This window comes from Rhipicephalus microplus, chromosome X (assembly GCF_043290135.1).
Source record: "Rhipicephalus microplus isolate Deutch F79 chromosome X, USDA_Rmic, whole genome shotgun sequence".
Taxonomy (NCBI): domain Eukaryota; kingdom Metazoa; phylum Arthropoda; class Arachnida; order Ixodida; family Ixodidae; genus Rhipicephalus; species Rhipicephalus microplus.
Window position 1 is genome coordinate 315062490 of NC_134710.1, and position 14360 is coordinate 315076849.

General features: G+C 43.4%; 1 protein-coding gene across 1 annotated transcript; it reads right to left on the reverse strand.

Annotated features, from left to right (window-relative positions):
- Positions 1–2431: 2431 nt before the first annotated feature.
- Positions 2432–14130, reverse strand: LOC142776232 (sterile alpha motif domain-containing protein 3-like). The gene is made up of 9 exons (XM_075879515.1): positions 9212–14130; positions 6313–6422; positions 6005–6235; positions 5853–5937; positions 4989–5135; positions 3351–3575; positions 3045–3219; positions 2837–2910; positions 2432–2750 (listed from the first exon to the last, which is right to left on the reverse strand). Exons 1-9 carry the CDS (start codon positions 9353–9355, stop codon positions 2481–2483), a joined length of 1461 nt encoding a protein of 486 aa, XP_075735630.1. The 5' UTR covers positions 9356–14130; the 3' UTR covers positions 2432–2480.
- Positions 14131–14360: the final 230 nt, after the last annotated feature.

A 14360-nucleotide genomic window follows, 5' to 3' on the forward strand; every position in this document is an offset into this window, starting at 1 on the left:
GCTTCTTCGGTACTTCAGGACTCGTAGATTGCATTGCAGAACTGTAAAGAAACACCGAAACGTCTTTAGAGATTTTGTATTAACTAGGGCTGTGCAAATAGCAGACTTTTAGGTGCATGGCGAGTTTGAATGAACTGTATAAGTGACCAAAGTGACTAAACTTTTCTCCAAATGGCCAACCCTATCCGCAGCACCCACCAATATTGTTCAGGGTTCAGCGTTCATACTTGTGCGATTGTCAATTAAAAGACAATTATTGCGCATAGCTTAGGCACCATAACAACACGTCAATATTAGGTATGTGTATTTTTACTAGAAAATGCATACATAAGTAATGCCCCGCCGCGGTGGTCTAGTGGCTCAGGTACTCGGCTGCTGACCCGCAGGTCGCGGGGTCGAATCCTGGATGCGGCGGCTGCATTTCCGATGGAGGCGAAATAGTTGTAGGCCCGTGTGCTAAGATTTCGGTGCACGTTAAAGAACCCCAGGTGGTCGAAATTTCCAGAGCCCTCCACTACGGCGTCTCTCTAATCATATGATGGTTTTGGGACGTTAAACACAACATATACATCAATACATAAGTAATTCTAAGGACCGTAGCGCTTATCACGCTGCACTGATAATGCAACGCTTGCACGAAAAGGCAAGTGTTTCGAACGTTTTGCTAAGATGACATAGTGGTGGCACCTACCCATCGCTTTGCGTTCTGCACCTCATCACCTCAGAGATGGGCGCGCACGCCGTGCGCTTTGTTTTCCAGGATAACTGCCAGATAGCACTGGTGTTTCACGTGTGACGTGACCTGATGCGCTCGTTCACCTCCGCTGCACGCTCGAGGCACTCTAATGGAGCGCCTCCAGAATACCATTCACCAATTTTCTTGCGTAGATCATCAAATGAACGTTTTATTCACTCTCTCCAGACGCACGACTATCGTCTTTCGACGACATTTGCAGTGTAACGTGCAGCCATGGGGCCATTTTTATCATATATTCATCATATAGAAGTACCGCCATCCAGCGGGCAATCCAAGCACTAAACGATCGTACGTACCACATTTCTGCTGTCAGCTCTTTGTTAACACCTAGAGCGTGATAATGATGCCGTGCTACGTTTTTCGTAACATGTGGACATGCAGATACGCGCCCGAGGGTGGGTATGTGCCACTGGCATGCGGTTATGTGCCTCAGGTTAAGCACAACGACAACGGGGGACGCACAAGCCACGGCATAAGGAGCTTCGCCCCTAAGAAGCATACACGAAAGAAAAGTCGTGTATTTTAGGATTATTACTTACCCGTTAAAAAATACCAAGAGGTTGACATCATTTTGGGGTCCCTTATTATTGGGTGTGCCTCATTTACATATGGTGATTTTGGCATATAAACCTTTATTTTCTTTTTTCTTGCGGTTTCCACATCATGTATGACTCAATAGTCTGAGCACATCAAAGCTCTTGCTGGCGCGATTGAAGCCGACGAGGGCTTAATGCGGGATTTCAAAGCGTCGGTCCATTTTCTAAATGGTGGATCATTCAGCGTTTACGCTGAAAAAGCCGGGCTCGAAAACAAGGGTGGCACATGTTTCGTAAAACATACCAACAAACTTATACACTCTTAAAAAAAAAGTAGTGCTACTTGCTACTTTTGGGTAGTAACAGTTTGTCACATATGTTACAACCCTGTTAGTAACGGGAGTTAGTAACGGCAAGCGTAGTCACTGTTACTACTCTTGCCGTTCCTAGCAGCAGCTAGTAAAAGCAAGGGTAGGAATCCTTACTACCGTTGCTGTTACTAACAGCAGGTAGCAACAACAAGGGTAGTAACTGTTACTGGCCTTGCCATTACTACTTCCTGTTAGTAACGGCATATGTAGCAATAGTTACTACTACTCCCATTACTATAATATGGTTGTAACATATGTGACAAGCCGTTGCTACCCAAAAGTAGCAAGTTCCACTACCTTCTTCCAAAGTTACGAAGCTAATATGTTAGTAATCGATGCTACGTTCTTACTAGCTACGGCTGGTATGGAGGTACGACAGACTCTTCGAATACACAATTGTGTGCACACCAGGTTAGTTGAATTGATTATTCTGATGGCCATATTTTACCGAGAACATTGTAGCTGTAATGAATGCGACGAAAATGCGGGTATATATACCAATAATATAGATATGCACTATACATATAAAATCAGAATAATTGCCAATGTATTGCATCATGGTATTTAGCACTTTTTCTTGGAAAACACCTGGTTCTGTTCCACACTGCGAAATATATTATCATGAAAGACACTACGAACACACCTCCAAATTCACTGCTGAGTGTCAACGGCCGTATAAAACCACAGGTTTATGCGGCTGACATTGTCAGGAACAAAACAATGCATTGTTCCAAAAGCCAGGGAGCAATGAAATATGCCACACAGTGCATTTTTATATGAAAACATTTATTGATAACACACGTCTGTAGGCATAACTTAAGTTGCCTTTTCAAGCGATGATATTTGCCGTATGACTAGCGGCATCTGCTTTGCACTTGTCGGCAAGCCACAGAAATGTTCAAGTAGAGTGAATGTTTTTTTGTTGGCGCCACTGTACTTGACATCGAATATCCAGTATATTTCCATAAGCGCCGTCATACCTGCAATTACATCAAGCACCTCTACACTAAGCCCTTCAAAGCTCGCAACTATGTTTGTAGCTTCAGAGGCATTTTTGCCCTTCAGCGAAAGGGCAGGGTAGGTGTCCTGTAAAATGAGTAATACATAAAATCAGCATCACTGATGAAAAGTATACTAGCTGATATAAAAAAAGGTAAAGCAAATAAGCTCACCGGTCCCTGCAGAAATCGCGGCTGCTCCTTTAGGAGCATGGGCAGCAACTCGACAATGCCAACGGCAAAGCGATCTGTTGACGAAATATTTTTAGGCACATCAAACTTTCACATATAAGGGCATTGACAGTAATACTCCTATGAAAATGACTTATAAAAGTTTGGAAATTTGGGAAAACTGGAAAAGCTGGCAAGCTTCTACACGTACATTTCTTTTCGTCACCATCCAGTGCCTCGACTTCTTCTTCAATTGCTTTCACAGCTTCCTTCGCGCAACGACGACACTTCGCAAGCTCAAAACACCGGTCTCCATACCGGTTTATAAATTCCAGGACCTTTTTTTCTAAGTTAACGCCAGTGAGAGCAATGAACTCCTCATGAAGCTAGAACGACAAAAAAATTGTACCGAATCACCAACAAATTTGCAACTATCGATAACATAAAAAAACTCATTGTTAAGTTCTCTCACATACATTTCTGCAGCAGGATCAAAACCACAGCTGTTTCTGCTCACCATTTCAGCCTTTGCCAAAGCAGGGTATTTCAGCACCACATCTGCTGTTGATGGCCTCATTTCCTTCATCCACTTCTGTCTAGATGGTCTTGTCTGCTCCATAGAATCACCGAGTTTTTGCATGTCAGGAATAGGCCGCTTGATTTCTTTCACCATGTAGTCAATATGGCTATTAATTGTAGCCTCATCATGCTGAGAAGCGACATGTTGGGAGAGATCTACAATCTAATCAGCAAAAAAAAGATGGTACTGCACAGTGAAAGATCACGACAAATGACATGAAATAGGCAGACATGAAAACTCAACTTTTTGCTAGCTCAGTTGAAGAATGTTGGCATTTTTTTGAACTGGACATGTGTAGAGAACTCAATTACAGGGTTGACTTACGTAAGAGAACTGAAGCAGTGTGTACTGATACCATCTTGCTCTGCGAGTGTGTCATAAATTATGTTAATATCAAAGTTCTCACAATGATTCTCTCCAATGTCGACCACCTCGGCACTTCACCACTTCCAAATTTACACCTTGTGAACCAGCATATCGCAAATGTGTGTGTAAAACCAGTGAACCACGCCTCCTACCTATATCAGAAGGAGTCTGAAGAGGTAACACTGATTTTAAATATTGCCAACTGCGGTGTCGGTGTTAGAATACAAGAGTTGTTGCCTTTATATGTATGTCATATATGTAAAACTTTGACCAGATATTAGTTAGTAGTGCTTGTTCTTTCATATAAAAAGAAAGTTTGAAAACTTGAAATTTCGAACCTAATATGTATCTTGCCTCCCCCCCAAAAAAAAATGTTCACCTCTAAAAAGCTTCTGGAAAAACATTGGTTTATGTATAGTTACATGGTGTAGTCAACAAATAAAGAGCAATAAGGAGCTTTTCTAATGTAGAGGACAGACAGATATTGAAGCCAAGCATAGCATATGGGCATTGTTTATGGTGGCCACTGAAAGGGCATTAATTATCGCTGGTTGGAGCTTTCACATCACATGCTCACTGAGCTGCAGTAGTTTGATTTCACCTGTCCACTTATTTCAGTACTCATGCGAGTTTAATAGTTGAATCAAAGGATTGTCAGTCACTTTCAGTGATAAGTATGGTGCAAAATGTAGAACACAATATTTAAAGCTGGAATGATGCATGATGTCAATAACAAGCTGATACCGAGCAATAAATCTACTACTTGCTAACCAAGGAGCATGGAATCAGCCAAGTCGGGAACCTAGCTACAAAATGAAGAAAAGAATGAGGAATCGAGCAACATGCCCGCGGCACTTGCTGAAACGCCGAGTTTTAAACATACAGGGACACATAGAAGTTTGATAGAGCGTTACCATCTTGACTCAAATAATAGAGCCTTGCATGAAAACTGTGAAAGTTGTTGTTTTGTTCTCCATAGGAGATAAGATGATTTTTTTGTTTACCAAATTTATTTTGTCTTATTTTGCATTTACTATACTTTAACTGTCAATATGGCCCTGAAAACTTGCCTGGCTTCTTAATGTGTTGATATGAAGAGGTTATATCGTTAAAAACATGAATAATGTTTTACTTCAGTAGCTCACACATAAAATAAGAGTGACTTCATAGTTGAGTTCTATGTACCAGTCCATTTGACGTTTCACTTACCACATGGCAGTGCCGCTTAGTATTGGTGCTTTCTTCTAAGTCTTTGCGTTTTCCGTAAGCTGCTCTCGCTGCTTGAACAGCTGGAACTGTGCACAGAGACTTCCTCATATATGCGAATTTGTATTTCAAGGAGACTTTCCATGAGTCCTGGAAACAACAATTTTTTTTATTATTTCAAATTTCCGCACAGTGGACACTGTCCTCTTTGAACATGGTCACTTTTGAAGCAAATGATTCTTTGGGAACCTTGATACACTGCTTTTAACCTGCTATGGGGCAGAAGCAGATTCAGGTGACAATACCTGGCAAATTTAGCTGTTCCTAGTAATATCAGCATATCTGTTGTATTTTAGCTTTATCTGCTCATTCCAAACTCCGGTTCCTGCATTTTATGTATGTGCTGGAGCCATGCGGCATGGCGAAGATCGTGGCATTTCAGTCGCAGAACTGAGCTTGTGTGAGCCTCTATTCAAGCTGTGATTAGAAACTACATATACCATTAGTGGTAATATTCAATCCCCAGAAGCGATGCATTACATCTGTATTTATCCTCTTAAACCGGTGTTAAAGCTTATAACCAGGGCCAGTTTTTAACTTTATTAATGCATGATATGAATATATTGGCCATGGGCACCTAGTTGATGATTATTATCAAACCCTCAAGTTAATGTCTGCCATTATCAGAGTTCGATGAAACGACTCTAAGAACATGCATGGCAATTATTCAAATGTAATAAATATGGGGTTGAAACTTCTTGAATGCTCTCCAAGAACAAAATAACTTGAAGGGCACCTGCAGTCTAGCTCACCAACATGTATGACATCCCAATAAAGTTATAGGAATGCCATTGCTTTAGTGCTTACCCAGCCTGTGCCAATAGTGTCCCTTAGCACTGGATATTCCAACACGAGAGATTTTGCAGCTGCTTCGTAGAGGCTTCCTGGATAGCTGTAAAAAAGAGCAACTTTAAAACCTGTACTGAATTAAACACATGCAAATACATGCCTATACTTACACTGTTATAGTCATGAGATGATTTGCAATCCACCCTACAATGCGGGATTTAGTGTGACTGGACACTTTTCCTGGTTGTGTCCTTTCAATCGCATCCTTAATATCTAAGGGCACAGGTGGTAGCCTATAATCATTTTCACAGCAGGCAAGCTGCTGACTAGGTGACTGCTCATTACTTTCAAGGGTCTTGGGCAGGCTACCTTCATGCACTGCTGTCACTTTGTCAGTTGTGCTGAAAACAGAGGCTAGTAAGTGATGCAGTTTTCCAAAAGCAATATTAAACTTGGCACCTGAAATTTAGGTACTGACCTGCAGCTCATTAAGAAGTTTTCACTGCACACAAGCCTGATTTTATCTTTCTCAGAGAAGACATGGCCAGCTGGTGGGTCCACAAATTCATCATGTCGGACGTTGTATACCTGAAAGAGATTCAGATGTGATGTTCAAATTCCCATAAAGTTACCTCAATAGGCACAGAACCTGAAGTAAGCAGACTACCAATGTTATATTCAATAGCACCCTAGAATCACTTTACTTGTCCTGTTTTTTTTTATTATTATCATGATGCCGTGTGTATTGTCGAGAAACCCTTAATGTATGTATTGTAAAGAGCATTGTAAATTACTCGTCTGGACATTCGGTATCAGTAAGTTCAGATTTGTGAAATAGTGACAATTAAACTTGTGAAATTTCACTGTTTCATAACATCAATTAGAAATAAACAAAAGCATTTAATGATTGCTGTACTAGCAGAAGATAATCACTGTGCTACAACGAAAAACCACACTCACAGTATCTGCTATCTATAAAATACTGTATACGCTAATGGCACAAGTCTTCATTCAATAGACCATGGAGCCTTATATTTTCGCACGTTGAAGGAATTATTAGGCTGCATTTCTTGCGTGCGCTAAGCTGAAGCAAATTTTTTAGCTCTGTTGTTATCTCTGTCGTCAAACTTTTCTTCTACAGTGTATCACAATTTAGAAATTAGAAATGGCTCTAGCCAAGTTCGTAGAGATCTCGACGTTTCGGAACCAATTCGGTATTTTCCTAAGGAGATGACTATATTGGTCATGGAAGCATCTCCCCGTCTTGTTTGACAATGGCCCCTGCTTTCTCTTTCTCTCGCGTATCGGAGGCTGTGAACGTATACAGAGGGAATTGTTCCTAACGACCGGTTCATGTTTACAGGTGTGTTCTGAATGTAACAGCATTTGAACAAGAGCCTCCTTCATAGATTCCTTTCTGTTTCAAGAACAGAAGCGATGTCGAAGTCGATCTTATGATCGTGCTTCTCATATTACTCTGCAAGAACGCTATGCTGCACTTCTATCTTCCAGACTGTTTCTGGGAAACACTTTCTCTGACCTATGTAGCTGGCTTTACCTGGCAGCTATCACCTTTACAAAAATGGCTAAAATTCAAACTGTGTTTCAACATCCAACACCACCGCTTGGCAACACCATAGTTTTTTGCAGAAGCGAAATCATGCGCTAATAAATACAGTGTTGATAGCCCATTAATGTTTCGAGTGCACACATTTCGGCAATGAAATAGCTAAATAGAGATAAAGGATCCGTCGCTATTCCATTGGTAATTTGAATACTCACACACCTAATAATTATTGATGATTTCACTACACAAAGCAACACAATATATCAAAGAATACAAAGCATTAAACACACCTAACGACACCTGCGAGACAGAAATGCCGACCGTGGGGCAAACGTACAGCATTGGTGAACAAGCATCCAGAACACAAGACTGCGCGCGCACGCACGCACGCACGCACGCACGCACACATACACACACGCACACGCACGCACGCGCACACACACGCACGCACACACACGCACGCACACACACACACACACACACACACACACACACACACACACACACACACACACACACACACACACACACACACACACACACACACACACACACACACACACACACACACACACAACACTTTACGCTAGCTTTGAGAATTTTCAGTTTCTGACGAGCATACCTGGGAGCACAGCTGGCGGTCCCCCCGCCCCTCACCCTATTGTCAATTAAGACGTAGAAGGGGGTCGCCATGTTTGCCCCACTCATTGACACAATAGGGAGAGGGGTGCTGAGTTTCAGAAGGCAGCGCAAAGTCAGCCAGGGTAGTATGCAGATATCTTTTTCAGAGGGGAGGGCACGTTTCTGATCTATAGTGGGTACCGGGCAGGTAAACGTTCATTTTGTTCTGTGTAGGCAGAGCGAAAAAAAATTTCGGGGTGGGGGGAGAGAACGTGCCCGGCGTGCAACCTTCACCCAGCCCCCCTCTTCAGAGGGGAACCCTGCGCATGCCGATGCTAACAAGCAGCTTCTGCACCCACGCTATTTTCACTATGGAAGATACATGCAGTAACCACAGAAATTAGCCTATTCCATGTCCTTCGAAATTGATAATAAGTCTTTCTTGTAGTCCAATTTTATTGATTTCATGTTTTACGTGCGGTACAAAAGTCTTACTTTTTTTTGCTGATCTCCTTACATACCTAACCTCTTAACATCCTAGCTATGCCTTTATTCGTGAACAATCTCGCTCAATTTGAACACCAGGAAACGAACTCAGCGACGGCCACTCATCTTACCAACGCCGTGTCTTGGTGCATTGCCTGCTCGATAACTGGATGACCAAGCGCGCTGCCCCACTTTCCGCTAATGAAAGTTCGTGCGTGCCTCCGAGAGACAGATCGAGTGCGCATTTTTTTTTACCATTTTCACCTCTCATCCTCTACATCTGTCATTCCCACTTCCCCATCCTCGGTGCAGTGTTGTTGAGTTGACCTCCGAAGTGAGCCACAGTTACGAGGCCACACTTATTTCTTCACTTTTTTTTTAAAACCACCCCGATAGCCGATTCGCACCATTACATTATCGCAACACAACCACTGCGAATGCCAGCAAAGGGTGGTTGCGCGCCGCCGAAGCGGAGATTAAACCTGGTTTACATCTCCCATCAGCAACTCCGAGACCACGTGCACGCTTCGCGGGCCGACAGCTCCAGTGAGAGAGCAGGGCAAGAAAAGCCCCACGCTTCGAAAAGCGCGAGCGCATGCTTGGTAAAACTGTTGAAGCACGTGCTAACAACGGAATATAATCAGTACTGTTTGGGCCACTGTCACAATGCAATTCGATGCACTTCAGGATAGAGACAACATACCTCAATCCGGCATGCTTGCAAAGAATGGCCAAAGTCTGTCGTCTTCAAGGCTTCCAAAATGTCCGCCTCCGTCGGTCCACGAGCAGAAATAATCTTCTTGCGGCCTTGAAATGACACCAAATATTGGAATTCCGGCGGCTCCATGAATACACAAGCACGTGGGCGCGGGAGGAAAGCTGCTGACACGTTCACACTGCGACAACCTGCTCTTTGCCTGGCTAGCCACCCTAGCCTGGCTCAGCTTCCGTCGATGTGTGCGCCCCCTGCCGCGTTTCAGTAATCAGCGCCTCCTGAAGGTAACTATCACAACGACGCTGTCTGTTGTTAAAATTTTGAATCTTGAAGACCATTTGGCTCTGTGCAGCGGAAATTTGTCCTGTCTGAAACCTGTAGCTGGCATGCGAAGGTAATAAAGAACATTTTATTCATTATGCCGGTCCAGTTGGGGACAGCGAGTGAGTAGAAGGGCATGAAAAGAGAACAAGTTCTCCCCCCCCTTTTTTTTTCCTGGTCTCTTCTCTCGCTTTCTTATTCCCATTTCATCTCTCCACTCTAGTCTATTATCCCCCTTCCCCAGTGAACCACTGCTCAGGTGTCGCAGTTGGCGGCAAATATTTGCGGGGTTCACTTTTCCTTTCTTTTCCGATTCTGAAAACCACTGCCCCCCCCCCCCCCCTAACGTTCGACACTGTAACGCGCCACCACCTTCCATGTTTATATAGCTTACAATTATGCGCTTAACCAGATGGACATTGGTACAAATAAGTAAGACCACCACAAAGAAGCTAACTCAATTCAATTTGTGTGCATCGAGCGCACAAATTAATTAATTTATATTAATTCTCTGCTGCATGACTCGCTCGTGTAGGCAGATGCCACGTCCGTTTTAACGTGAATTTACGACGACAGAAGTCATGTGCAGCTACCACTTCGCTCAATACTAATTAAGCAGCGGTTGTGTTATTTCAGATAGTGTGATGCAGCTCCCCACGTGTTGTTTTGAAAGGTGTGAGACACAGTTTTCAAGGCCACTCGTAAAAACAAACTGCTTCAAGCATAATGTAGGCAAAGAATTCTGTTATCTCTCGGCCATTCGATGAGAACTTGAATATGTTCTCCGAGCACGTGAATGAAGTGCTAAGATTTCATTTATCGTGGCCATTGAGTTCGTGACAAAACAATCACCGGTGTCAACATCATTTATTCTACAAGCGATATTATGTCACTTCCGCACGGTCTCACTCCGAGAGAGACTCTAATGGAGTGATTGTGTTGCATGTAGGTAATATTCACTATCAAAACCTGTGTGAGAAATTTTTTTTGTTGCTTCAAGGTCTTGTTGTTCTGTTAGGAAAGATATACATACATTGGCTGAAGGAAAGAAGTGAAAACTGAACGGCTCGTTTTTCTTTGTTCGACAGAATATTAATGAGGACTAACAGACAATGATGCCAGAGATAGTATAGGGAATGTTATTCGTAGTTATTGCAATGTAAGTTTGACGAAATAAAAGTGGACGAAAAGGTAACTTACCGCAGTCAGGGACCGAACCTTCGACACGTGCGATGCTCTAGAGCAGAAGTTGGCACAGCGACGGGCCAAATGGAAGGGGGGGGGGGGGCTTTGCGAGCAAAGGGATAATGTAAAAAAACTGTAAAATCATGTTTATTTTAAGCACGCGTCATGAGGTTCCAATTAAACATTGGTTACTAAAAAAATTGCATTTTAGGCCAAAACTGCCTGGTCCTTTAAGTATACGAAGAAATAAGGTTAGAAGGAGAGGGGGGGGTGGACGTCCTGCCGGGGCCACATATATAGTAGTGCCTCGCGGGCCGCAGGTTGCGAACCCCTGCTCTGGAGCATCGCATGCGTTATTCGAAGGTCACAGGTTTGGTCCCTACCAGCGGACTGCTATCTTTCCATGCCATTTTCTTTCTTTACATGTACATTGCAATTACTTCTAATAACACCCTCTATATATTTCTTGGAGTCATTGTCTGTTAGTTCTAATTAAAATCATGTTAGTTGACAGAATAATGGGGCGGGTGGCTGCCTTTACAAAGCTCGTCGGAGATATGACCATATATAGTTTAGCTAGACCACTGCGACGCATTTAATCAGGATGGCCCCGGCATATCGTACAATTGAATGGTATCCAGAGGACCGCTGAATCACACTAAAGAGTTCAAACATATCGGGCGCGTATGTCTTCTCGATCTGCAGTTGTCCAATTAATGTTTTATTATTCTTCTTAGAAAGTATTCCCAACCTCCGCTTCTTAAGATGGCACACTGTCTGCCATATTAAACCAGTACACTGCAGCGTCGAATCGGCATGCATATTCCATCGGCATATTTCACTAGACCAAAAAAAGTGACACTTTTTGGTTGAGATCTCGGTTTGTGCTCCGAAACACGGAGCCCAGAGTGGTCTATAGCCACTCTAGACCACTCTAAGTTACTGTGACCATTGTGCCAATAGACAACTGAGGTGGGTGTACGTGGGGCAACCGGGTTGGTGTGTAAAAATGGCTGATTGTTCGAGTTGGTGTCGGTGTGTAAACATTCGGCTAAGCGAGCATCTTAATAATTCTTCTACAAACGGCTATTCACTCAAGTCTAAACACTGTGTAAAGTAGGTACCAATAACACGTGTCACCCACTTCTCGACAAAACAAACATTTGGTATCGCCGCCGGGATCGTTGCACTCGAGAGTCGTTCAAATTTTTACATCATCACCAGACGTGGACGCAAAAGCAAACCTTTGCTACCTTTTGATGATTGTGAGCTGGAATAAGCATGGTACGTGGGCGTAATCTCGGCACCACACAAGTTGGCTGGACGGTGTCCGTGGGTCAGCCACGTTGACAGAAATGCCTGGATGCCTGAAGAAGCACACCATACCTTATGTGAAATGCGTGACGGTTGCATAAATACCGCTGTCGTGTGGGAATACGTACGTAGGCCAAACAGGACGCTGTCTCAACGACCGACTCGGGAGCATCCTTTATCTCTAAAGAATAAAAGAAATGCGTATTTACCTGCGCATGGTATAGCCTGCAGATGTGATCCTCGGCTTCGCGAGGTCAAGATAATAGGCAGAAGCAACGAAACATTAGTGCGAGCTATTGGGGGCGTTTGACATTAAGAAAAGAGGCACAGCTTACATTATTGATACGACTATTTTACTTTACCAAAACGAGCTGCAGCTTTCTGACACGCGAATGTGACCAGTGTTTACCGATTTTGACGCACGCATTCGCAGAGATTTGTAATCTGGTGGCCTGTTCTTTCAAATAAACAAAGAAGTTTATCGCACGACCTTTCTGCTCCCTCCTACTTATTTACTAGAATCTGTGTTTTTTCCAAGTTTGCGGTATTATGTACCCTACTGACGTTAAATCAAATCGCCCAACAACAATTTATACTTAGTGTTGCATATTCAGAAATTTTTCAAAAATAGTTTCCTTCGCTTTACAAGTACGTTTCATAAATGTTACTTTACTGTTTCTGTCGCATACATTTCACACAAAAAATTCAACGGTAATGTTTGCTTATAACACCCTCATCACCTGTCGAGAACGACGGGTGATGAAATTGGTCCCCCGCATTGAATATGTTCCATATTTTTGATCCCATAAATTATGCAGTTTAAAAGAAAACTGGGTTCCTTTTCGGGCTGCTTGGTGCTATATACATAAAATATGAAATACTCAATCAAATGTGATACATCCTTTTCAGATTCCTGTCGATCTCACTTCAGTTCGGTTTATTACCTTATCTCCCGTGGAATCACCCGTTTAATTTCTATAACCATGGTTAGGAGACTAATTGCGGTTATGCTTGCTGTGCAGTCCTTTAATTAATGGACTTTACTTGAAACAGAGGGACGCCAATCAAAGTAAGGAGTAAACAAATGTTTTGTTTTGTTGTTCTTAGGTGCAATATCAAGACTAACAAAGAAAAACTAGCCCTTGAAATATCCACTTCTTTTCTTCTTTTTTTTTAGCTGCAAGAAAAAATTCCACGATTCGCGTACTTTTTCTTCCTGCCGTGGGGTCGTGCCTATTCTTCATGATGAGCGAAATTATATTGAGCGCACTCGATTAGCAGCGCACCTTAAGCCGGTTGAAGTTACTGGCTGTCTCCTTGCGAAAGGGGCATGCCCTTCCTGTACCGACGTGGGTGCCGCCCGCAGCCGACCAGCCGTCTTGAAAGACGTCAGCTCCTCAGGGGAATGTGTAAAAAGTTTGTTGACTGACTGACTGTCTTGGATAGGCCAGGATTTCGCGAAAACCTGTTTAAATAAGCTGCATCTTGTTCGACGACGCCGGCATTGTGAAAATAGATGCCGTGGTCCGCGAACGTACTCTTTGTCACTGGAACTTGGGGACATCGCTCTTATGTTGCCGTAGCTTCTCAGGAAGTTCAATACTTGCCCTACGAATGAAATGTCACAATAAGCACGTGCGTGGCATGAAGTAAACCAACCCATGCGCTTTCCCTACGGGCAGCCTGTATTTCGGGCACGATGAAGGGCAGGTCCAAGAAATCCACCTGCACAGTGTACTTCCACGAAAAGCATGTCCGTCCAGTTTAGCGTGGCTTTTTCAAATCTTGAACTTGTTTTGCAAATAAACAAACGCTCGCTAATTGCAACGTATATCGTTGCAAATTTGGCGAGTGTTTGTTTATTTGCAAGACACGTATGCCCCTCGCCAGACGGTGTTTCGTCGAATCCTTCACTAGATCTTGAACTTGATTTTGAAAGAAACCGTTTCTGCATCGACCAATATTCACGGCGCTGCTAGACACGTGTAGGAATGTGTACCCTCTCGCTACCCGCAGCTAAGACGGCACATGAATTCCCGTGTAAAGGCAACTACTCCTTATCCTTATTGTCAGTGAAAATATCTCACCCTTGCCACCCACCCCCCCCCCCCTTCCTCCACGACGCCCGCCTTCCAGGTGCAGTCTAGCCCGGCCGTGCAAAAACCCTCAAAGAATGCGGAGCTTCCACGTGTTGCCGGTTCATGTTTTTCGCCCTCCGCCGTCTTGTCAACTTTTTGGTCCTAAATGGTAAGCCATGCTGGCCCAGTTCGGCTGGTGAAAACTACGGATAGAACTGCAGTTACGTCTGCCATGTAGC

Excerpts from the sequence above, each read along its gene's own strand:
- LOC142776232 (XM_075879515.1), bottom strand. The coding sequence starts at position 9,355 with ATGGAGCCGCCGGAATTCCAATATTTGGTGTCATTTCAAGGCCGCAAG. Across the intron at positions 5,938-6,004 it reads CATCTCATGACTATAACAGT|CTATCCAGGAAGCCTCTACG; the intron begins GTAAGTATAGGC and ends TCTTTTTTACAG. Across the intron at positions 5,136-5,852 it reads ACACTATTGGCACAGGCTGG|GACTCATGGAAAGTCTCCTT; the intron begins GTAAGCACTAAA and ends TGTTGTTTCCAG.